The following is a 24,785-nucleotide window of genomic DNA, read 5'->3' on the forward strand; positions in this document are numbered from 1 at the left end:
TTTAGATAACTTGGAGGACCTTGAGGACCTTATTGTTATGACACAAGAAAGAATGCCCACATAGAGATACAAGGAGAAAAGGCTAACAGAAATTTAAGTGGGATATTAAATGGAAAAAAAAAAAAAAAACAACCCACAAACAAAAAAACTGACCTAAACAAACAAACAAACAAGCTACAAAAAAACTAACAACTTTTTGTCCCATTTACAAGCAGTAAAGCTACTGTTTATTCATGGACAAACCAATGAAGACATCTTGTAATGACTACAACACAAACTTTTACTCTCATTTAGTCCCTACAAGCTGATTCAATTTTTTTAAAGCATGAGAGATCCAATTTTTTATTCTACTTCTCTAGTTGAATTTTACAATAATTATTGCCAAACTAAAGCTCATTTCTTCTTATTTCTTCTTTAAATGGAAAACAATATAGATTTTCTAAGAAACTGATTTGCTCGAGGATAACAGTTTTTTCCATAACTGAAAAATATACTTAAACAGACATTGGTTCAGTAACAGCTACACAGGTCAAAGTTATCACACAGTTTTGAATGTGAATTCAACAGCAGGATAATGACAGTTGCCAAGGATCTGTACTCACTGTTGCTTAGTACTGGTGTTGCCTGTCAAATTATGCCTCATACAGAAGCCATGGCATTTTTTATGGATAGCAATTACTTACAATATACAATGAAGTACATCAGATGTAACAACCATCCTTTAGGCATTCATTGGTCGCCGCTTTGTTATACCTATCCAGTCATCCATTTTAATCTAACTTATTTATACTCCTCATTGGACAAGTACTTTTTTTTGTTGTTGTTGTTCTTTATAATTTTTCAGTAGCAGTTCAAAATATTTATTTTAAAATTCTATTTAAATTTACATGTTTAAATTTATATTATTCTTTTTATTTCAATAATTGCATGCACATCTTGCGTGATTTCTCAAGAAAAGCACTCTCTACATGGCGAAAGCATTTTATTTATGTACTAAAGATATTAAAAACGAAAATGAAAGCAATATTAGTTCTTAATAATAAAGGGGGAGTTAAGGAAATCTTACATTTATTCATTATTTGCTTGCATTGTTAAAGCATTTCTCGCCAGACATTTTGTTTCTATTTGCACTTGCATTACTGTTGGATTATGTGCATGCATGCTCCAGATAACCATATTAATATAGCTTTAAATTGACAGATGAGAATGGGATGTTTCAAGTACTACATTCCTGAAACACTGTCTGGTGCAGGTCTGTATAAAAATAATCATAAAAATGGTGAAAATTCTCAACATGATTTCCTTATACCCACTGTTTACATCACTTACATGATACAAAGTAATGTCTAATGGTTTTATAAATATAAATATTTATGAAAATAGCTTCAGAATCATACACCCAATAAGTGATAGCATTACGTACAAGGGTTGCTCTGAAACTAATGCCTCATATTTTATTACAATGGCCTAACAAGTCAGAGGCAGATGCTAGTGGCACAGCAAGTAGAATTTGAACCTACCATCAGTATTGTTACAAGCTGCTGCCATGCAAACACGGCAGTAGAAGGGCACTCTGACAAAGCAGCGCCTGACGTGGAAGTGCAAAGGTGTGCCACTGAATTCCTCCATGTGGAAAAAATAGCACCCACTGACATTCATCTTCAATTGCTGAACATGTAGGGAGACCAAACCGTAGATGAGAGCACAGTGAGGTGGTGGACAGTGCATTTCAGCAGAGATGACAGTGACATGAAAGACAAGCCAGGCTCCAAACAGACTGACACAGCTGACAAATCAAAAAATGAAGAGCATCTTGATCAGCTCATCCACACATTGGCTAATGGTTGTGAATATGCTGAAAAAATAGTGTTTTGTAGCTGAGAATTTGCTCTATCAAACAGTGTTATTGTGCTTTTCGTATCTGCGGTCATTTCAGTGGAAATAAATAGGAGACATTACTTTCTGGGCGACCTACGTACATAATCCGTATCACTTTGGAAAGGACTTTTGTCAAGAAATAATGCTGTAAACCTTACATCTGGCTAATTAGTGTTAAGTAAATTGTTCTCAACTCATGCAAGAGCTGGAAATACAAAGTGATGATCGTTTTCCTTTTATTAGGAAAGCCAAATCTTCCCCATCTTTTGCACAATACCATTTCCTATTATAGTTTACTAGAAAACTGCAGTCTCTTCTCAAAAAGTACATTCTGAGTAGTAGCAGAATAAGTGCATGCTGTGTATGAAACTCGTATCCCACTAAATTGTTGGGAATATTGCCAAAGGCTTGAATGAAAATTTCATCCCAGATCTCTGAATTGGTGAGTACAAAGAAGCTGCTGCTTCTCTCTTTCACCTCCCCCACCAAAACCCTGCTGTTCCAGACCATGAAAAACATGAAAGATTTTTCTTCAGTACTCCCACAAGAAGAAAGAAAACTACATTGCTTAGTTAAGAACCTAGTGCAAGGAAAAAAAAAATGCCTAAGTAATGCTTTTTGGATAACACAAGAGTATGACACTCAATATCTAATCTCACTTAGTCATAAAAACTAGACAACATCCGATATTCTTATTGTCTGCCACACCCCAAACACCAAAAAAAAAAAGGGACATTTTCATACCCGGTGCAGACAAAACATACTCTAGGTCTGTGGAATTAAGGTTCCATGCTAAGGAAAATAAATTACAGTGAAAAATAAAAGCATATGTTTCCTTGACCAAAGTAAGAGCTCCCAAGAAAATTGAGTTGTCGTAGCACAGTCTTACTAGCTAGGTGGATGATAAGGGAAATTAAAAGCTGTAAAAGATCAAAAGTTAGGCGTCACTTATACTTGCAGACCTTCGAGTGGCTACCATCTGCTCCTGCACTTCTCTAGGAAGCAGAGAAAAAAGGGTAGCAGCACCTCGAGAATCTTAAATGACTGCATGGAGTCTAATCGCATCCCCCTTCCAGGGCTTTGCCTGGGCTTGGGGCCAACTTCATGACTGGCACAGCTGAACTGCTCCTCCTTTCTCAGTGACCCTGGGGAGCCGCCAGACAGCTCTGCAGGATGTCCCCAGCCCAGACCTCCATCTCTTTCTGCGGGAGCTGCCTTTAAGCTGAAGCTCTTACATACAGCCTGGCCCGAGCCGCAGTCCCACCTGCACAGCAGCCGTGCCAGGCAGGGGACCTCAGCCCACAGGATCACTTCTGGCCGGGCCTGGAAATGATCAGCAGGCTGTGTTGAACCCTTTCACCAGACCTGAGGCTCACCCTGACTGGCAACCCACATTTCTGACTCTTCCTTGTCTTCTCACCCCAAGCCTGCTGACAAACAGGACAGGGCGCTCACTGACCCAGCTGCTTGACTTGGCTGGGCCTGCTATCATGCTTGTCCCTGGCTCTCCGTCCAGCAGCCAACCTTGCCATGCCCTGACCACAGCCTTCACACAACAGGATTTCTTCCCTCCAGCAAAGTTGTGCATTACCTTTAATTTGTAATCATGCTTTCATATTATTGGTACAAAAATACAGCGAACCCCCCTGACTGGAATCAGTTAATTAGTACTGCAACTTGACATTCCAGTTTACTATGAGACTGAAGAGGAACAACTGTTACCTAAATAGCTTTAGAAACTTGAAAAGATAAAATCATTAGAAATACTTCTGTACCACTAATTCATCTGCAGATGGATCGAGAATGAAAGACTCACAAACACTGAAAAATCTAAAACCTTAAAAGGAAAAAGAAAAACTAAAAATCTGTAGGATTTTGAGAAGTTTCCCTTTTATTTGACTGAAACTGAGCGTATATTCTACTGAGAACGTATAAAAATACCTTAAATGTCTCCCTCGTGCCTTCATCTTTAGACTGAGAACGATGCTAAGAAAATATTTACTTAATTAGATTTTTTTTACAAATAACCACATGGCAGCAAGTTAAACATCTTACTTTGACAAATGATACGAGTGAAAAGTTGCAATGGCTTTACTCGCACATCTTTTGCCAATATAGGTTGTGCATCCATGTGGCGCATGCCAGATGGTGTTTTTCCTAAGCACTTACTAGATTTTTGTTGTTTGCTGTTTCCTGTTCAAAAGTGCAATAGATTGCGATCTTCTTTTCCTTCTTGTGCTTAGAAATGCCTTCCACGTGGGTTTGCTCAATAACCGTTGCAGGCAGTGAGATACAGCCTATTTCCTTAGTCCTCTCTCTTGTGTTGTTTGTTGTTGTTGTTGTTTTTAAAGACAGATGTAACAATTACCTTGTTTAAATATCAGGGATCTGCCCTAATCACCACACAGAGCACTGGCCAACTCCCTCAGCCTCTCCTGATGTATTCCACCCAACCCATGGGAATCCCATCCAATCCCTCAGCACGTGTGTTTCCCATGTTTATGTCCAAAAATCATACTTGAAAAGGCTTCTTTAAACTATTCTTAGTGACTGAATGATTAATATATGCAATTCTGCTGAAATTAACCTAAATGTGTACGTAGAAAGGTACACTGAGCTTTCCAAAGGAATTATTTAATACCTATAACTAATTTATCATAGCATACTTAGAATGGATTTCTCAAACAACAACTGCAACTGGTTTCTAATGTTTTTAGCAATAAATTCTAGCCTTACATATGTAGATATGTAAAAATGGCATTACGCCACTGATTTCTCCCATAACAATACGCTTGGCAGCAATCAAATGATGCTTGATATCTTCTAATTCCCTCCACATTGGATGTCATCCTCAAAGAACTGTCCACTGAAAACAGCTACAAAACATCCTAGACAAATGGAACCCTTAGACTAGTTATGCAAAAGTTGCTGTTCTGTTGCCCTCCTACTTTCAGTGGGAACTAGCCCTTAGAACAGCATAACAGGACCTTCAAACTACATCTGGATGAAACTGAAAAGACAACATACATCCTAGCTTAAGCTAGATAATTCCAATTATCCAGAAAAATACAACTACAATAAAAAAATATCAAAACTAAACATTTAATTTGATAACTACATTACCCAGAAACTATTGTTAACATAAACTGTTGATTTGACATGCTTGCAAAGGTTACAGATACCACAGTTGTTGCTCTATTGCCTTCAGATGTATTGCACTTTGCACTAGCTAGTAACCAACATGACATTTAACTATCCTGCTATTGGTAAGGATCTTTAAACTTTTAACTACAATCAGAAACTAGATCAAGTTATATCAACAAAAGAAGCCTTATTCAGTCCCTTCATTACAACAATTTAAAGCCATACAAGCACTGCTCATTTCTGGCAGAGATTGGGCTTCCTAGACAAAAATCACAGCACAAACAGGTGGCAAATGCAAATGAATATACACCAAGTGAGTGATAAAAGATGAAAATAGCAAGTTCTTGGTTCAGCCAAGTATCCACTTTTAAAACCATTTTAAACCTCAAACATTAAGTAAATACTTACAGAAAAGGTTGGACAGGCATAGATATAAGTAGCGTGTAAACATGGCAGGTTTGAAAAGAGAGATAATTTGTCAGAGGGTGCAGGAGTAAATACTGTGCTGGCCTGCTTTAGCAAAGAAGGGAAACGTACAGGTATCCTTATCTTTCCCTCAGTTAATCTGACTGATTTAGATTGATTGACACCACTCTTTAAAGTCATAAAGTAAAATCTAAGGTGTAAAATCTTCCAAATTATCAACTTTGCCTGAGTTTTCATCCACTGAGTTTACTTCGCTCACAGCACAGTAGACGAGGTAATAATTTATGATAATTATATGAAAATACACAATTAATATTCATCACCTCTCATTTCTCATCACTTTAGATGATCAGTAATGCAGAGGAAAAATGCTGTCAGGTTTCTAATTGCTTTGTAATGGGCCTGAAATAGGGAAATCGTTCAAGACAAACAATCTGTCACTTGTCTGTTACCTTAACTATCTATCACTTAAAAAACCCTCATTAAATACATTGCTAATGAACGACAAAAGACTGTACTCAGTGTGCCCAGATGTACCTTTCTAAACAATATTGTAAATTGCTTAAATAATTCCCAAGGCGTTTTCAATCATTTTTTGTGGAAATTTAATGGAAAACATATATTTTCAATGCACGTTACATCTCATTTGTTCACATCATTATGACATTGAGTCTATCATATCCCTATCTCCAGGGAGACAAAACTTTGTTTTTCTCTACTGTTGACAAATCTGACCCAATTGAGGCAAATAGTAGAATAACTTTACTGTCCAACTGCACCTTTCTCATCACTAATGAACCAAAATACATCAATGTGGATTTGGTTTTTTTTTAATGTCTACTTTATGAAGACTTATTTAATCACTAGATTAAAAAGTCTGACGCTGTCCAAAGGTGGACAAATGATCTCTCACAGACAAAACAATTCTTCCCAAGAGGCAGAATTCAGGCCCCTCGCTTAGCCCTTTCTTTGGAGTCAGCCATCTACTACAGCTCTGACAGAAAACTTCATCTGAAAATTAATCTTCTGGATGTATTCACTGGGTCAGAATGAAGAAAGAAAGTCATGGGTGAGACCCCACAGGGAAATACTGCAATATCAACTGTCATATGAACCAATAACTCCTATTAATGGTAACAAAAGATGGAAAAATAAGGAAAAGAACTCAGAAAAAAAAATACTTAAGAAAAAAATATCTACCTGTGTGAGACTTAAACTTGCTCAATTTGGCATATTTATCATAAAAACAAGGAAATAATCAATGCTTGCTTGTATTGGTGCGTTTAAAACGCTACTTTAAAGGGCAAAAGGTATATATGAATTGGTAGCAGGAAATAGAAGCCGGGCATGTAGAAATTTATGCTTGAGAACAATTTTGAACAGGACTATTAGCTGCTGCAATAGACTGTTACAAGTGAGGAAATGTAATCTCTTAATATAGATAGGCAGTATATACTGGACTCAGAAGAGCCCTGCAATGAATAGAAAACAGTAAGGAACTGGGGATGTTCTTTGCATGAATGCTATTTCTTCTTGGTGATAAACAGGAAAGCAAAGTTGTGTGGATCAGGCCGGCCAGAAAACCCCTCCTTTCTCTGCAGCCCACGTGGAAGCCCTATCTGTTCACACACTGCTCAGGCCTGCTGCTGAAAGGGAGCACGTTGTGCGTTTAAAAGCCGAGTGAACTGTGAATTGAGTCTGTACGGGCATTTGAGAACATCGCAAGAGATTACAGACAGTAAGTTAGACAGAGTTAGAGCTCTATTCCTCTCCCTGACCAGGAGGCGCTCATCCCTCCCCTCGTGAGGCGGACATCCACACCCACAACCGGAACGCTGATCGGACAGCCGTTCCCGAACGCTCCGAGCCGGGGCCGGGAGCTGGGGGGCGGCCGGTGCCGCTACTTACGGAGCACGCCGCCGCCCCAGCAGCGCCGTTGTCGCTATGGAGACGGCGTCTGGCCCGGCCGGCACGCCGCTTCCTGCCGGTGCTTCGCCACTGGGGCCCGGGTGGAAACACTGGAGGCCCCGCTAGGAACTCGTTCTTCTGCCTATCGCCGCGCTAAAGCGGCGGGCGGAGGTTAGGTTTCCCACCGGACGAGTGATGCCGGTGCTCGGCAGGCTGCGCGGTGGGGTCGGCGGTGCGGGGCGGGTCGTTGGATCAGCCGGTTGCCTACATTGCTCCAAATGCAGAGAGCTGCAAAATAGCAGCTAAAACGCAGGGTCGTGCCTAAACAGCGTGCGTAGCTTCAGCAACAAAGCATGCATGGAGCTAGCATGGACGCAGCGCTCTTTGTCACGTCCCTATAGCCTGCAGGCTGCGTTACCTGCTGCCTCTATTTCCTCCCTCCTTGCTTTCCTTCACTTCCCTTTTCAAATTGCACTGAGAATTATTGCCTTTTCCTCACGCAGCACTGAGCAAATCGCTTCAAAGCCAGCCGGAGATGGCCTTGGAGCAGGTAACAGGAAAGGACTGGTACCAAATCCTGGGTGCACAACCATCCGACAGCCCGGCAGAGCTGAAGAGGAAGTACCAGAGACTGGCTTTGTTAGTAAGTACGCATCTTGGAAACCAATAGAAACTGCAGCTTTAAACATGGGAATGGAGGGCACCCTCAGTAAGTTTTTAAGATGACACCAAGCTGGGGTTTGTCTCAGTCTCCCTAAGGGTAGGAGAGCCCTATAGATTGACCTGAATGGGATGAGGCCAGGAGAATGAAGTTCCACAAGTCTATACGTCAGGTCCTGCTCTTTGGTTACAAGCTTATGCAGTGCTACAGGCTTGGGGCAGAGTGACTAGAAAGCTCTTTGAGGAAAAGGTTCTGGGGTTGTTGGTAGATGCTCAGATCACAAGACAGCCGTATGCCCAGGTGGCCAAGAAGGCCAACAGCATCCTAGCTGGCATCAGAAATAGCATTGCCAGCCAGAGCGGGGAAGTGATTGTCCCTATGTACTCAGCCCTAATGCAGCTGCATCTCAATTATGGTGTTCAGTATTGGTCCTCTCACTACAAAGACATAGAGACCCTGGAATGCATCCAGAGAAGGGCAGCAGGGAAGTGAGGGGCCCAGAACACAAGCCTTAGGAGCAGCTGAAGGAAAAGGAAACCCCCCACACACATAATTCATGCTTTCTAAATCAAGAGGTTATTTAGCTCACCTCTAAGAGCACAATAAGGCATATGTCTTTGATACCATTTGGTTAAAATGGCCAACCTGATAGACCTGCAGAAGTCCCAGGATAATTAAATTCCTAAACACAACAAAAAGTGGCAATCCAGAGAAGAAAGAAGGTGAGCAGAACTCAGTTTTTTATATTCTTTTAGGTGGGTGACTCTGTAAACCAGACTATTTAGTATTGGCAGAGCTATAGAGAGCATATGCATGTCTACACTTGCCGTAGTTCTAGGAAGTGAAAAGTAATTTTCATGTACTGGCTTTTCTTTAGAATCTGGTCTAAATGGTCAATGCTCTCTGAAAAGTGAGTGAGAAATATTAGAAAACATGATTTTTTTTTCTTCTTTTTTATGCTGTTTAGAGTTTTTTTCCCCACTCTGAGTGATGGATTTGCTTTCTTGACTAAAGAGCCATGCTGATGTTGCCTCGTAGTTGTTTTCTTCAAGGCAGATCTGCTGCTTGTCGGTTGTTGTTAGTGTATGCCTGTCACTATTAGTCTTTCGCTTCCAGTAGAGCTGCTTACAGACCTTTCTTGTTCTTCTATATTTTTCTTATATCTGTGTTTTTCTTATTTTTCTATATGCATTTATTGAGGCAGCATCTAGCAAGGTCGATTGTCTATAAAGGCAAAGTGGTAATAAATCAATTACTTTTATGCATCCTGTAAGCCACTGGCTACAGGAGCAACAGGAGAGCACAATAGATAGTGCATGGTTCTACTGTTAAAGTCATTGCTGCAAGTAGCATTGACCCGAAGTATTTCAGAATTTAAGATGTTAGGAGAAAGAAATGTCTGTGGTGGCACGTTGCAACAAAAATACCATCTCAGATCCAGAAACCAATGAGCTGTGGACTTCTGAATATAGGTGGAATGTATGTTAGGGAAGCGTTACTATATCTTTGTCCTATCCTGATGCTAATACCTAGGCATCCACTGTTCACTATTAGCGTAGCACTGCTTGGACATCTGTAATGCTATAATGGGATGGAAGGTACTGTGATAATGGTAGGGTGGGAAAGTCTTTGACTGCACCAAATGAGAACGAGCCCAAATGCAACAGCCGCAGATGAGGAAATAAAAAAGCTACTAACCTCTGGAAGACCTACAGTAGGTAGGGATCTCCAACAAGAGACCCTCACCTCCACTGTCAACCCTTAAGTGAGGTCTGGGAAGGGGTGGTTCCTGGCTCCAGCCCTTCTCTTTACTCAGCTGCACTGCTTGCACTTGATCTGCCCTGGGTTGGCCCTCCCTTCCCACCAGGTGCTCAATTACTACTTCAAGCCATGACTGAGCATTTCCACTACAACCTCTCATCTGCTGCATCTTGTTCACATGAAATAATTCCCATGCTCCTCAAATAAAACTTAAGAGATCTTAGTACCACCTATTTAAAGATTTCATGACAAATGTATGTGGTCAGTGCTAGCTATCTTAAAGTCAAAAAGCATATAAAGCAGCTAACATCTTGTATGCAGATTGCAATTAATAAGACTTCCCTTGTGGAGAACATCCTAATCACAGATGTTCATTAGCATTAAGCATAATAAATGGTGGGATTTATTTTGAAACATAATTCTGCTGTTAAAATAAAAATGGCAAATGTCTACGATTTCCTCAGATGATCTTCAGTATCTCATGTTGAATGTTTTTTTTTGCCATCTGCTGTTTTGTCTGTTTGTCAAACACTTTGTATACTCAGCATCCTGAAGGAACAGGCAGATGTGAATTTCTAAAGCTGCAAAGAATTGGAGACCTTGCCTTATGTCATCTAAAAGATAGTTACATTTGCTGTTATATCTCGGGACTGACTTGAACAATATGAAGTAGTAGGCAGGTAGAAACTGTTGAATTACAAGCTTGAAAGAACTATTTAGTATGGGGAATTCTCTTCAAAATTAGTAATTTGTAAAAATATAACTTGTTTTTACCAGTTCTGAAGGGCTGATGATGGAAATGGTTAATGAATCATCAAAAATGAAGCCATATAAATGCACCCTTCTTGAGTGAGCACATTTTCATACCATTCTGCCATCTTCTCATTTGCCATACTAACTTACTTCATTTGGTCAAGTCTCAATGAATGTTTAAGCAAATTATTTCACTGCAGACTGGATGATGTCTGTTCTATCTGTAAGGATAGTACTAACTGGATACACAAAACAAATGCAGCCTAAAATAGTGATTTTCTTCCTGTTGTTACTACATTCTTTCTTCTTACTATCTAAATACGTAAATAAAAGTTCACGTTTACACAGTGTCCTTGCAACCATGAAATTTAAACTTTGTAAAATCTCTGTATGCTCCTTTGTCTACCACCAGCACCATCTTAAACCTTCTTACTGTAATAATTAATAGCAGCCAGAGGAGGCAGACATTTGAGCATAAGATATGTATACTACTAGCATACAGTTGGAAAAATGCAAGAATAGTTATGCATAGTTAGAATAATGCAAGAATGGTTGGAATAATACAAGAAAAGTTGTGAAAAGAAAACCAGAGTATCAATGGGGAAAAAAACTCACCAATTCTGAGGCCTTCAGTCAAGAAGGAAAATGTTGAAGCTTGTCACCAGAACTCCACAGAAGCGCAGTCTCCAGAAAGAGATGCTACCTTAGTGGTGGTCAGTTTTTAAATGGGATCTAGGAGAGGTAGAGTCAAACTCACCCCTTCCGGAAGCACAGCTGAACTACCTTCACCTGTGCTCCCACAGCTGACCTGACACTTTGCTCAGATGGTTTAATCAGAGGTTCAGGCTGTGATTAACAGTTTCCCATACACACTAACAATTTGATCATTAAGCTTTCTTAAGGAATGGAACTTAAATGTATGCTGGCTTGTAATTCATTGTCTTCTCCAGCACGGAGCTTCGGCCAATGACTTTGAACAAATATTCAGTGAGAAATGTGTATTTTGTAGCCCACACAGCTCAGTGCCATGAGTCTGTAATTGGCTGACTTACATTCATTTCAAGGGGCTTTTTTAAGCATCAAAGATTCCATGTTCTGGAATGAATCAAAACAGATTTTGAGAATCACTATGTTTAATGATAACAATGTTAGTCTTTTATCTCAGAACACACTGATGTTTTTGATATGTGATATTTGTATGACTTCTTATGCACTGTATATACTGTAGTTTTTAACAAGAAAATGTTTTTAGGAGAGATGATGCCCACGTCCCATTTCTGAGCATGTATAAAACTAGCAGTAGATAAAATCAGAGTAACAAAGAAGGAGGAATTAAACAGTCTTACAGTTTTTTTACATCTTTTGGCCTAGCGTTATGTGGTCAAAGAATGGGTTGCCAGATTGTTTGCAAGTTTTGCTGTAGCTGCTCTGCATCTGAAAGCTGCTTTTTTTTACAGAGAATGAAGTCACCAAACATAGAAGCTTTGTCTTGCTGAGAATCCGGTGTCTGTTCCTGTTGATGCCGATGATATTATAGGATACCTTTCAACTGGAAAAAAAATCATTGTGCAGGAAAATTATATACTGCTGTTACAATGTATGCCCTAATCTTAAAGAAAATCCATGTAATTTGAGCAGGGAGCATGCAGGAAGCTCTTATTTTTAATATGGAAAGGAAATAAAATGTGCCACTTAACACACGATGCTGCAAAGATTATCTGTTTATCAGAAGGGGTGGTGTGTGTATATAAATCCAAAGAAAGTGTTAAGATGAACACTTAATCTGTTTGAAGGAGTAGAAAATTTTAAAACAAAGAGCATTAAGCATAGGTGAGAACGACTGTCAGCAGCAATAAAAAGGAAGGACATTAATAGAAATCTAATTTAATGAAGCAAAACAATTTCCAGAATTGAGCTTGCATAGAGAAAAGACAGCTATCTCTAAGGGGAAAAAAAGATCCATTGTGTCCTATCAGATTTATGTACGCATCTAGATTTTGCGATCACAAGAAAGGCAGAGGATGTCATGTATTTGAAGTCAAAAAGCTGCTTGCGTTATTACTGCCTTAAAGTCCATTGCAAACTAAATTCAGCGGAAGGATGCGCCTCCTCAGGAGTTTCTCAGGCTGAGTTTGAGAATTCGAATCTTACAAACTTCAAAATGTTTTCATTTTCACCAGAAGTCTCATAACAATCATTTTCATAGTGAAAATTATACAGCATACATACTGCTTTTTCTTAACAGCCTTGTAGAAAACGTTTTGTTAACGTGCCTGGTTGTAGCTTGACTGAAGTTAATACTTAGGTATCATAAAGTTTGTTGCAAAGGAATGCCTATTCGGCTCTCTGGGTAGCTTTTTCATCTGTTCTTTACATCCGATTTACTGTTTATAACCTTAATAAAATACAGGTGGGTATTTTCTCAAGTTGGAACTTGAAGAATTGGTTATTAACTTATACAAGTATTTAACAGATCCTCATTGTTCAGCAAATGCCTAGTTCAGACAGCTTGATTGCGTGGCTCATGGTCATGCCAATATTCCTGCTGCTCTTTCCAATCTGACAGCATTTGTTTAACTCATCCTTGGTTGTTTTTTTTTCTTCTTCTTTTTTTTACACTAGAGGTCATAGTGTCATAGTCTGAGGGTCATAGTATCAAGTCTGAAGAACAGATATTTTCACCCTGTGATCACCTTGCAGAAATGGGAACTCATTAATCTGAATGGCTTCTCACATTCATTGCATGTATCACAATGGTACTTAAAAGCTGAGCGTTCTGGAGATGCATGTTGCCACTGCATGCAGACATGCAGACTGCCATGTCCAAGCAGAAGCTCTTGCTTCTTAGTTGGTGTGGTGAGAAACGTAAGGTTGACTACAGTTGGTCCTTGGGCATCACCTGCTCACATTAAGGTACTGACCAGGAGAACTGTTAGCCCACTCTTGGTTGGGCAGCTGATTAACCAAATGAAAAGCAGTGATGAACCAACTGATGGCTCAGCACACAAATGGAAGATATGCACTGGCCACATCTCTTACAGGGAAAGGCCAAGAAAGGTGTCCTGACTTTGCAGCAGTGAGAGGCCATGAGTATAGACGGAGAGAGAAGGGAATTGGATGTAGCAAAGTACATGTAGCAGGTACAGAGAAATGTGACATTATTGTTATGTAGTGCTTGCAGTACTCATTTTTCAGGGTGACTATCCAGCATGCTGCAGCTTATATGAAGCAGTGCCTCACTTTTTATTACTTTAATATCATCTATGCTCTGTAAAGAAATTTGATACCTCTCTTCTTATTTGTGCATTTGGTTTTGTAGAATCATAGAATGGCCTGGGTCAAAAAGGACCACAATGACCATCCAGTTTCAGCCCTTCTCTCATGTGCAGGGTCAATGTACAGTGAAATAATGCAAGAATAGTAGAGCACAGCTGGAAACAGTACAAGATTGGAAATAGTACAAGAAAGGTGGTAAATAGATAGCCAGAGGTTATCTATAGAAAAAACTCACCAATTCTGAGGCCTTCAGTCTAGATGGAAAATGTTGAGGCTCATCACACAAACTCCACAAAAGAGCAGTATCCAGAAAGAAATGTTGCTTTAATGGTGGTCAGTCCTTAAATGGGATCTAATAGAGGTGAAGTCAAGCTCCACGTCTTCTGGGAGCAAAGCTGAATTACCTTCACCTGTGCTCCCACAGCAGACCTGACACTTGCCTCAGATGGTTAATCAGAGGATCAGGCTGTGAGTAAGTATAGTTTCCTGTACAGTCACCAACCACCAGACCAGGCTGCCCAGAGTCACATCCAGCCTGGCATTCAATGCCTCCAGGGATGGGGCATCCACAGCCTCCCTGGGCAACCTCCTCCAGTGCATCGACACCCTTTGCATGAAAAACTTTCTCCTAATATCTAACCTAAACCTCCCCTGTCTCAGTTTAAAACCATCTCCCCTTGTTCTATTCACTCTCATAAACAACCATCGCCCCTCCTGTTTGTATGTTTCCTTCAAGTACTTGAAAACCGCAATGAGGTCTCCCTGGAGCCTTCTCTTCTTCAAGCTAAACAAGACAAGTTCCTTCAACCTTTCATCATAGGAGAGGTGCTCCAGCCCTCTGACCATCTTAGTGGCCTCCTCTGGACCTGCTCCAAGAGCTCCACGTCCTTCCTGTATTGGGGGCCCCAGGCCTGGATGCAGCACTGACAGATGGGGCCTCAGAGAGCTGAGTAAAGGGGGACAATCACCTCCCTCTCCCTGCTGGCCACCCGTTTTTTAATGCAGCCCAGCACACAGTTGACCTTCCAGGCTGCAAGCGCACATTGCTGGCTCATGTCCAGTTTCTTTTTCTTTTTTTAATTTTAAACACTTTTAAAGTCAGAAAAGCAGCCAGCGGGGCAAAGCACATTTTGGGATGCATTAAACACAGCATAGGCAGCTGGTCAAAAGAGGTGATTGTCCCACTATATTTAGTGTTGGTGTGTACCTGAAAGATATCATTGAAAAACAACATCCAAGTGATACAAATACAATAATTTCATATCTTAGCACCAAACGTGTCTAAAACTTAATGAGAAATCTCAATACTTAAAATCAGAGGCCATTAAGTATGCTGTGCTTACTGCTAAAGTCACAAACTCTCCATTTTTTTTTTTCACAGATACCACTGCAGCATAAAGATCCAACTTTCATTTATTTGAAAATATTATGGTCATGGTGATCAAGCAATTCCAAACAATCCAAAGAGACACATAAAATCCAGCTTGGAGTGGGTTTACTATCACCGAGTGCTTTTTAGGTTTTTCTGAGACAAGCTAGTTACTGCAGCAGCAGAACTGTGCTCCGTTTCCTTTGCCAGTGCACTGGTATTGTGATCCTGCAGGACAATAAAAGCAGTTGCATTAGAAAAGGATTTCAGTTATCCATGATAGAATCTCTGCATTTTAGTAATTGGTGATGAGCAGCTCCATAGTTTGAGCCTAGCTCTGCAGCCACAGGACTTTGCAAGCAGCGTGGAATTGAAAGTGACCGTTTCCATGGAAGTTGAAATTTACTTCTATAAAATATAGTGAAAATCACTTTGCCAATAATGCTACCATTGCAGCTAAACGCCAAAGCCAAGCATGCCAAAGATGGGGATTTTGGCTGCAAACACTAAATGCAGAGGAGGAAAAACACATTTTTACATCTTTCTGATACCTCTCAGCTGAGGTTCTGCCCAACCTGACAAGATTAAGCTTTTCAAGTGTGTAATAGTACCTTGGTCAGAAATTGTGGCTGTAAGCCTGCGTAATTTAAATGTGTATGATGGTCTGCATAGCTGTTACATACTACTGTGTACTTGTAGTAATAGCTTTAAAGATTCTGTTTGTTTTTAAAATAAACTAACGTTGAGGTCTGCTGTGCTGGATGCTGTATACAGACGTGGTTCCTTGTGTTTGGAAAGTGTTGTAAAGATGGATTGTGCTTGCAAGACATTCAAGCAGTTGAATATTACATAGGGAGCTCAGATGGATAGTTGCCTAACAGTTGTGGATTATGGCAGACTGTAGGAGGAAAAAAGGAGAAGAATGGATACGGTTTTCACCTTCTGGTTGATCGCTGAGCAATGCTAGAAAAACACAATAGAACAGGTAAGGCATAAGGAGAAACTAGGAGGAAAATCTCTATGAGTAAGAATCATCCTGGAGTAGACAGTGGCGGCTGGAAGCAGCAAAGCAAATCAATAACCAGATCAGGTAGGAAAAGGGTAAAGTTGTGAAAAAGCTAAAAGTTTGTTTGTTTTGGGTGGGAGAAAAAGGAAGAGGAGATGGATTGAATTAATGAATCAAGAAAATGAATTCCTTGCTCTTTTGTCAAGCTGTCTTTAGATAGACATCCTTTGGGGGAATTTTAATCCACTTCTGTATGAAAAGATTGAATGTCACAAGGAACGCTTCACTTTGTTTCTCCTCTTTACAAGTGGAAAAAACAGGCTCCTTCCATGTTCCCTGCTAACTTCTGCCAATTGAGTGAACACGTTGAAAAGGTTGATTGTGGGCTAGGAAAGCAAGTTTAAGACCTGGAATCGTTCTTTTCATGGAAGTGAACAAGTTTCACATTTCAGAAAGAGTGTTTTGTTGCAAAATCACTCAAATAAGAAAAGTACTTTCAATGTAATATTGTTTTGTGCTGTTTAGGCATGAGACCACACCTCTCTTTTTTCCTTTCCAAATACTTGCTGCTTGAAGCTTTTCAAGGCTGAATTGTGCTACTATCTTCTCAGTTACCAACAGCTTACATGTATATAAACAAGCGTGGACTCTGATCAAGTGAATGCAATTGTACCTCCTTATGTGGATATACTAATTAAATAAATATATGACATCCCTGGTATTTTTACAGGTTAAACATCTGAACCTCATATTTAGCCCAACTAACATTCATCTTGCATGTTAGTCTTTGTATACCTGAGAGGATATGATCCCATCCGTTCCATTTAGAAGGCCTTTAGAGGAGGAACTGGGAAGAAGATACTTAGAAACGATTGTAAACTTTGTTTTCTTTCATCTCCGTTTTTCATGATGCTGGCGTAGTGCAGAGACAATGCCGTGTGTTTGATGCAACCTCCTAGTAAACAGTAGGTGGCAGTAGCGTGTTGTATTTGGCAACTGCTTCGCCGTTTGTTTATTATCCATCTCCTGCAGTTTTTATTGCAGTCTAATAAGTGGAGAATACATGCGTGTTATTTCTTGCAGCTTTTTATAAAATACCATTCGATATTGTGACTTTATGGGGCTATGAGGGCAGCCGTTGTTTGGGCTCTGCGATACAGAGGTGATGTGGTGATATATGATAGGAGATGATACGGCTCACTCTAGTTTCTACATAGCACTCCTGCAGAAATGCAGTTACCTTGTGACCTTTTAGAGGGGTTTTTTCCCCCCCTCTCCTTAGCCTTCTTTTTCACAAGTAAAGAAGCTCAAGGAGTTCGGAAGGAGTGTTGCAATGTATTAATTTGGCAGGATGATCAATTAAAAGAAGAAGAGCAAGAAAGTGTTGACAGAACATGCTATCTAATTAGTACCTGATGAACCATACAGGCCACAGAGCGCAGTGCTTCAGGATGACTGCTATGTGAGACCTTCATATGCACAATAAACCTGTAGAAAAACTAAAAGAATGGCTGAGCACAGTTCCAGTGAGGGAAATTTTCTAAGCTTTCTGTTTTTCTGATGAAAACATCCACTTTTCACTGGGATCTCCAGGAAAGCTGAGAGTGCCTGACACTTCACAGCCATTCAAAGCCTTTGTTTTCTATGAGGCTTCTTAAAATCTTGGAGCCTTTCATTCGTTTAGATCTTTTTATTATTATTTTTTTAATTTAAGATGTTAACTGCAAATTATGGCACTAGATGAAATGAATATTTAAAATAGAAGTACGCTGTTTTCCTTCCTGCTTTTTGGAGCGGTGCCTGATGACTCACGTGATACAGTGGCAAGTGAGATTACTTTAAGAGCAGGTAGCACCGCAAGGCTTTAAGGTTCTACCCTGTTTTTCTAGTACGTGTTAGTCTGAAATTGTTTTTCAGTTGAAAATTAAGTGTTCTTGCCTTGAAAGACTCAAAGTGCCTTTCCGGTACTGCCAGACTTACTTGGCTACTGGGAGTAAGGTTTTTTTCTGTTCTTGCTTATAAATACATCAATAATTAATTCCTACTGTTCATTCAGAATTTCTCTCTCCTCCTGCGATAGGAGGAAAGTTTAATATTTATACACTGAAACCGTCTTTTCAGAAATTAATTTTTCCCTCCAGCTTGAGTTTCTCTGTCCTACTGAAATAAGCCAATTGCTGTTTTAGAGGGGTTTTACTTTGTATAAATCCCTTAGACCTCTGTAAAATATGGAACTGTCCTTGAACCGTGACCCGATTTAATGGTTGCAGATGGTAAAGTTCCAAAATGGCTTCTTTCTGTGACCTTTTATTGAGTGCCACAGGCCAAGTGCACGTTACATATTTTTTCCTTGCTCAACACAGGTGGCTGAGACGTGTGTTTTTCTTAAACTCAGTTACTCACAGTTTCAAATTCCAATTTAATAAACAGCTCATCATTAAATCTGTTCTGTGTTCTGACTTAAATCTACTGGAGTCTGAATCCTACAAGAGTAGAACGCATCCTCTCTAGACACTATGTCATGCCTATCACCAGAGGTTGGAGATGGTTTGGAGTTAGTGTTCTTGATTATGCAGATAGAGTGCTTCAATACTGAATACATATGTTAATTCTATTAAGTGCTGATAAGGATTTGTGGCTTTATCTATTTGGTGTGGCAGTGTATGTAAAAGTAACAAAAGTGTGAACTTGAAAAGTATTATATAGTTCCCGGCATGTTTCAGTTGCATTCTAAGATTCCATTTTTTTATGCTATGGGAACCATATCAAGATTGAACACTGACTTTTTGTGTAAAGAAAAGATGACAAGTTGAATACCCCCATCTCAGAGTGTCAGCCTGCTGTATTATTTAGATTCCTGACGTGATTTTGAAGAGTTGTTGATTTCTTTTATGTTTATAGATGTGGCTCATGCATTGTGGTCACGTGGCCAAATTAAGGAACCTTGTTTTAAGGACTGTCTGTCCACATAGACTATAAATAGTTTGAGCAATGGATGCAGTTGTGTGACACAGTCCAGTTCTTCCTCAAAAGTTTAAACCGCTTGATTTCTGTGAGCATTCAGTCAGACCTACACAGATTTGGTTGTTGGTTTAAATCTAGCCAAGGCCGGTGGTGTCTTAATTGCTACCACAGAGCAGCCATTTGGCCTGTGTGAGATGAATGTTGTCAGAGTACCTTCTGCAAGGCGGACATTCATCCACTGGGAATGTATCAAGAAAGTTTTCATTAATTGGTTCCTTTGTTGGCATTCATGGCAGAGCAGCCAAAATCTGAGTATGAACAGACACTCTATGTTGGGGGTGAGATTTATTGGCAAGTCTCAGTACAAAAACTGGTATTTACTGCAAACGTCATAAGCAGGAGCAAAAGACTTTCCTCTTACAAATAATAATCTGCCATTAAATTCACCCTTTTTTTTTTTTCCTTAAGACACAGAAATATAGCAAGAATTTACAGACTACAGTGGGAAATTAAGAATATTAAACAGATTTGTCCTGTGTAACATTGACTGGCTTGCAGCTTTCTTTTAGCATGATGTGAAGTGTTATGATGAGCTCTGTAGTCTACAAACAAATGTACATGGACCTATGAATACTTGTGTCAGATGGGAACACTGACAGTTTGTGTCCTGACCTCGTTAGCTTAACTTGTAGATAATAACAGTCACAGTTAATAATGCATAAAGAGTGTATGAGAAATTTTTTTTATACTTACTTAGCAATTTTGATGTTATCTCGTGCATGTTGTTCTTTTGTTGAAATTCTTGCACTTTGTTGTATTGCAGGAGGCATACATACTAGTAATTATTTTTGTATTTTGGCTTTAAGTTGAGCGTTGTTGCTAAACTTGGAATAGAACAAGACAATTCGTGTTAGGTTTTCTATTGTTTATACGTATTGCCTTTAACATTTTAGAGATTATCCTCTGGAATAAAACAAACAACAACAAAAAGTCTGATGTTAACTAAACAAATAGTCGTATTGACATCGAGAGAGAGTTCAGACTCTGAAATTTGAATATATTGGCTAATACATAGATCGACCATCCTCCCCTCCCCCCAAATATTGATGAGATTTTAAAAAGGCTTGGTAATCGTACAATTCCAGTTAGTAGTCAAAATCTCATTCTGTTGAATTCCAGTCTGTGAATCTGGAGTTTGAAAATAATGGCATTTTCTTTATCTGAACAGCATAACATTCAACTGCTGTGTCCAGTTGCTTATGTTCATTTAACTCTCCCATCACTGGAATGGATGGTGATGGTGTGTACTGCTATTCTCTCATCATACCCAGTGCTAATCTGCAGTGACTTTCACTCTTGCATAGTTAACCAGCCAGCTCTTTACATGCATTTCTCAACTCTTACCTCTTCTGTTTGCAATTTTAATTCAATTCTGTCCTTCACAAAAAATGGTACCTTCACCAGATACCGAGCAGTGCTCCATCTGTAAAGTCTGGGTTGAGCTCCTCCTGACCATTATCATGTCTTTGTCCACTGCTTATTTCTTAATACAAATGCAGATCTTTTTCCAAGTTCCGGGAAATACTGTAGTTGCACTGCAAGTCACGAACACTGTAAGTCATGAACACCATGGCTTTCTGTTACGTTTATGGTAATAGAAAAAAGAGAGAGAGAATACCCACCACAACAAAACCAAATGATTCATAATTTGCTAGACATCTCATTTCTGGATGCACTGTGTTGAATAGGACTGTCAGGCTGTAAATTTGTCATAGTTATACTATACATCTAAGATGGGAAACAAGACACCACATTAACTTAATTTGTTAATACTCCACCATTGAGCCATTCCTGCAAAATTGAGTGGGTATTTGAATTCACGTAAGTAATCTCATTAAAATCTTTTGACTTGCTTCACTTAAGAACTCCAGGCAGATCCCTAGCCTTGTATCTATTAATATAGATACACATCCCCATGGAAATAGCATAGATTTAGGGCATACTGATTAAATTTAGCAAAGTAAGAGTTCTTACTCTTAATACATAGTAACAAATTAAGACACTTTTCCATAATTTAAATAAAAGTCTGGTAGTAGTAGAAGGTAAAGCCTCCTGTTTTCACTTATGGAACTAGAGATGTGGTGCATCTATGGATTTTAAAATGAATATCCTTCTTGGACAAAGTAATCATGGTAATATAATCAGTAACAAATGAGAAGAAATAGTCATTTTTAATCTTATCTGAACATCACCCTTTTAATGTCATATAGAAAAGTATATATGAATGAAAGTTTGACTATGATTTGCCTTGCATTCCATAGTTTAGCAAGAGACTACAGTCTAGCATAAAACCTATGGCTGTATGCTTCACCCCTCCCAATATATCATCATGTTACACAGATTCTCCATGGGCACTGTAAATTTCTTTTGAAGAGCAAGTTCATTAGCACCAATAAGGAATGTACATTAAATTGATTTAACTAAAAATTTTCTGCTTACTAATTTGAATTTGATTAAAATCAATCAATCCCATTACTTTTATTGTATGAAGTAACTTGTACAAATGCTAGGAGGACAGGGACCTTCGCATGTCACCTGTGCTGCTTAATTTACGCAACCAAACCTCAGCCAACTATCTTAGTTTCCCATCTTGTGTAATGAGAGTTCTAAAGTTCTGTTCATATGGTTATTTAGATGTAGTGCCATTACAGTTATTGACCAGGAGGTTCAGGGATTAAATTTTCAATATTTAAAGAGCAAAGTAAACCAAACTTCACAGAGTAGAAAACCAGCAGAAATAAAGATTGTAGCAGTTGACTGTGTTACGTATAGCACATGTTGGGCTCTCTCTATAAACCATGCCTGTTTGGGAATTGTTTATGATTGCTGTAATGCAAAAGCAAATGTTGCAACTACTGTTCTGGAGACTCTGGCTAATAATGTAAGGCAATGCACTTATCAGCTGCAAGAATCAATAAGAAGTTAGTAGACAAGGAGTTTACAAGCCCATATCAATACACAATTGGTGGAGTAATGTTTGGAGACCGTCTACAAATTAATTATTTCATAAACAAAACAATATTAACCCTGCTGAGAAAAAAAAATTGAATAAAAACAAAGCAATTTATTATTGTGATAGATATTGAAGGCAGCAGATGATCATCGGGAAAGAAAATTACTAAGATCTTCCATGAACTATTTCTAAACATCTGGATATTTAGATCTGAACTACGAGCTGAGCTATATCTGTCTCAGAGTCATTTGCCAGGGGAAATTACTCACTGAACCCAAACTGCAGCAGGGCACAATTTGATGTATGTTAACAGTAAGACAGTTCAGTACCATCATTTAGCTGTATTGGAAAGGTAAACTAATGGTACTTGAATTGAAAAGTACTAGTATTATTTGTTTTAGGCTGCTTCTCTGTAGCACCAAAAAATCTGACTGAATTTGACTGAGACTACAAGCGCTACCCACCATGCAACACTTAAACAGGGGAGCAAGCAATGAGTATATTACATGCATATTCTGTTTTTTCTGATAGTGAAAAGATCAGGTTATACATTTTCATTAGTTTAGCACCCTTATTAACTATACAGTGTCACACACTGTAAAGCAACACTAATTCCATGTAGTCTTCAGCAAGAAAAAATTAGCTGGCAAATCACTTCAAGTAGTGCTTTGAAAAGGAAAGTCAGATTCTAGTTTCCTTCCTCCATCAGTCTCAGGAAGACATCCTTATTTGTTTTTATAAAGTTATATTAAGTAGTAACACATTAGTAAAAGATATTGCTGGGTTCAGAAAGAAAACTGTCCAAAAGTAAACACGTGAATGATCAGCAAAAAAAGCTGTCTTTATGGAAATATTGTTCCTTCAAAAACACTATGCATATATAGCTAGAAAGATAAATATAGCCTAAGTGCAGTAATACAGCTGAAAATAGTGCTCAAGTGGCAAGTATGAATGACAGGAAGATAATTTGCACAGATTTTGAGGAGAGATTGTAGGAGATGTTGGTAGGCACTAACATTTTGAGTAAGAACTTAGAACTGGACGTATAGAAGGAGAGACGAGCAATAGTTCCATTTGCGTAGGAGGAGACAAGTCGAGTAGAAAACAGGCTTGTCTGTTTTCATCATACTGCTTGTACGTGTTCACAGCTGAGATTAACCTAGAAATAAAGCTGAATGGGAGGAGGAGATCAGAAACATACATCAAATTTAACCTTCCTCAGAACAAAACTCCTGGCTGGTGTTCAGGCAGCTCCTCTGAAGGATAAACTGGAGAGGTAAAAGAATTGGAAGCATGGACACGGCAACTAAGAACAGAAGAAAATGCCACAAAACAGTTAGATGACAGTCTGAAGCATTGACAGAGGACATTAAGAGTACTCTGCATAAACAGATGTTTGTATGTTGGTTTAAAGTTTGGCACCGTTCTCTGTGGTTGGTGTCTGATCTGCCTGACCAGGGTCTAAAATGGCTAGAAAAGAGGACACCTCATTTGTTACCTTGCAGGTGAAAGAAGACTTGTATGGGTATCATGAATGGATTTTTGCTTCAAAGGAAAGTATTCTTGTATCTTGATCTGGACAGTATTTAGATGAATGGTAGGAAAAGGGAGTCAATGAGAACAAGTCCAAATCAAATTCAAATGAAACAGGAAATAAAAGGTTCAAAGTGAAAGAGGAGAAGTTTGAGGATGTTTCTTAGCATAGAGGGAAAGGCTAAGTGTACCAGATGGTAACAGAGTAATAGCTCCAAGACAAGGAGGAGAAAATACTTCCAGAAAGCATTAAGATTTAATCAGTAAATCCCTGCAGTGTAGTTATTAATTCTATAGGAAAGTAAAGCTGAAGGACAAACTTGAAGAGTGATGAATCTTAACACTTCCTTCATTTAAGGAATGAGCACAATAGCCTTTTCTGCATCCATTATTATTTTCCCAGAATATTTTTTATGATGCTTCCAAAAGTCTTTCAGTTTTGGTGTAGCAAAAGAGGAGTGTAACGAGTTTTGTGGGGGTGCATTCTCAACTGCCCTTGGCAAGCATACAGTAATAAGAGCAGTGGTTTTGAGGTGCTGCTGTTCAACTGTAGCTAATTAAGCTTCAGTGGCACAAAGTCTGGTCCAGCACTCCTTGAGTAGAAGTAAGCCTACTTAGAAACTTTAGAACTTCCTTTGCACATAAACTTGTAGGAGAGTGTTCAATGCATCATTCAAGTGCAGTAACATACGTAGAGTCGGACAGCTTTATAGACACTGTAATTAACCCTAAAATATTTGGGGTGAATCAACTTTAAATAACAGCATCTGAATTTGTAGAATAATTAATTGATATTTTTTAGGTGAAATAGTGCTTTGAGCAATAACTGCAGAATACCTACAAAAGTATTTTTATTAAACATCATTGCTAAAAGCAAATCATGTAAGCCTTTAAGGTACACTATTTTCACCTCATATGCTTATTAAGCACTGGTTAATAAAAGAAGACCTTCCACACCTGATAGACAATCAACTGTCAATTAAAACACATTTGGAAAAGCCATGGTTTCAGAAAAATGGATTTGAAAAATAGTGCTTTTAAATAGCTTTAACAATACAGCATGATGCATGACAGCAGAAGCCTGAATTTAGTG

General features: G+C 39.0%; 2 protein-coding genes and 1 long non-coding RNA gene across 9 annotated transcripts in view; 1 reads left to right on the forward strand and 2 right to left on the reverse strand.

Annotated features, from left to right (window-relative positions):
* Window positions 1–11,214, reverse strand: part of LOC140253545 (uncharacterized) — a 27,375-nt gene extending 16,161 nt beyond the window's left edge. For both annotated transcript variants that reach the window (XR_011903887.1, XR_011903886.1), the window contains exon 1: window positions 11,147–11,214. This is a non-coding gene — a long non-coding RNA (uncharacterized lncRNA). The remainder of the gene's footprint in view (window positions 1–11,146) is intronic.
* DNAJC24 (DnaJ heat shock protein family (Hsp40) member C24) overlaps window positions 7,509–24,785 on the forward strand; it is a 26,960-nt gene continuing 9,683 nt past the window's right edge. The window contains exons 1-2 of one of the 2 annotated variants that reach the window (XM_072339210.1): window positions 7,509–7,527; window positions 7,860–7,999. In XM_072339210.1, coding sequence (XP_072195311.1) covers window positions 7,892–7,999 — 108 coding nt within the window. In that variant the 5' untranslated portion in view covers window positions 7,509–7,527; window positions 7,860–7,891. Of the gene's footprint in view, window positions 7,528–7,566; window positions 7,687–7,859; window positions 8,000–24,785 lie in introns of those variants that run through there. The other variant, XM_072339209.1, reaches the window with a different exon arrangement.
* Window positions 15,204–24,785, reverse strand: part of IMMP1L (inner mitochondrial membrane peptidase subunit 1) — a 46,619-nt gene continuing 37,037 nt past the window's right edge. For 3 of the 5 annotated variants that reach the window (XR_011903884.1, XR_011903882.1, XR_011903880.1), the window contains 3 exons: window positions 20,551–20,757; window positions 19,900–20,030; window positions 16,052–17,227 (listed from right to left, as the gene is read on the reverse strand). The gene's annotated coding sequence lies outside the window, so the exon portion shown is untranslated. Of the gene's footprint in view, window positions 15,405–16,051; window positions 17,228–19,899; window positions 20,031–20,550; window positions 20,758–24,785 lie in introns of those variants that run through there. The other 2 variants (XR_011903883.1, XR_011903881.1) reach the window with 1 other exon arrangement.

This window comes from Excalfactoria chinensis, chromosome 5 (assembly GCF_039878825.1).
Source record: "Excalfactoria chinensis isolate bCotChi1 chromosome 5, bCotChi1.hap2, whole genome shotgun sequence".
Classification (NCBI taxonomy): Eukaryota; Metazoa; Chordata; class Aves; order Galliformes; family Phasianidae; genus Excalfactoria; species Excalfactoria chinensis.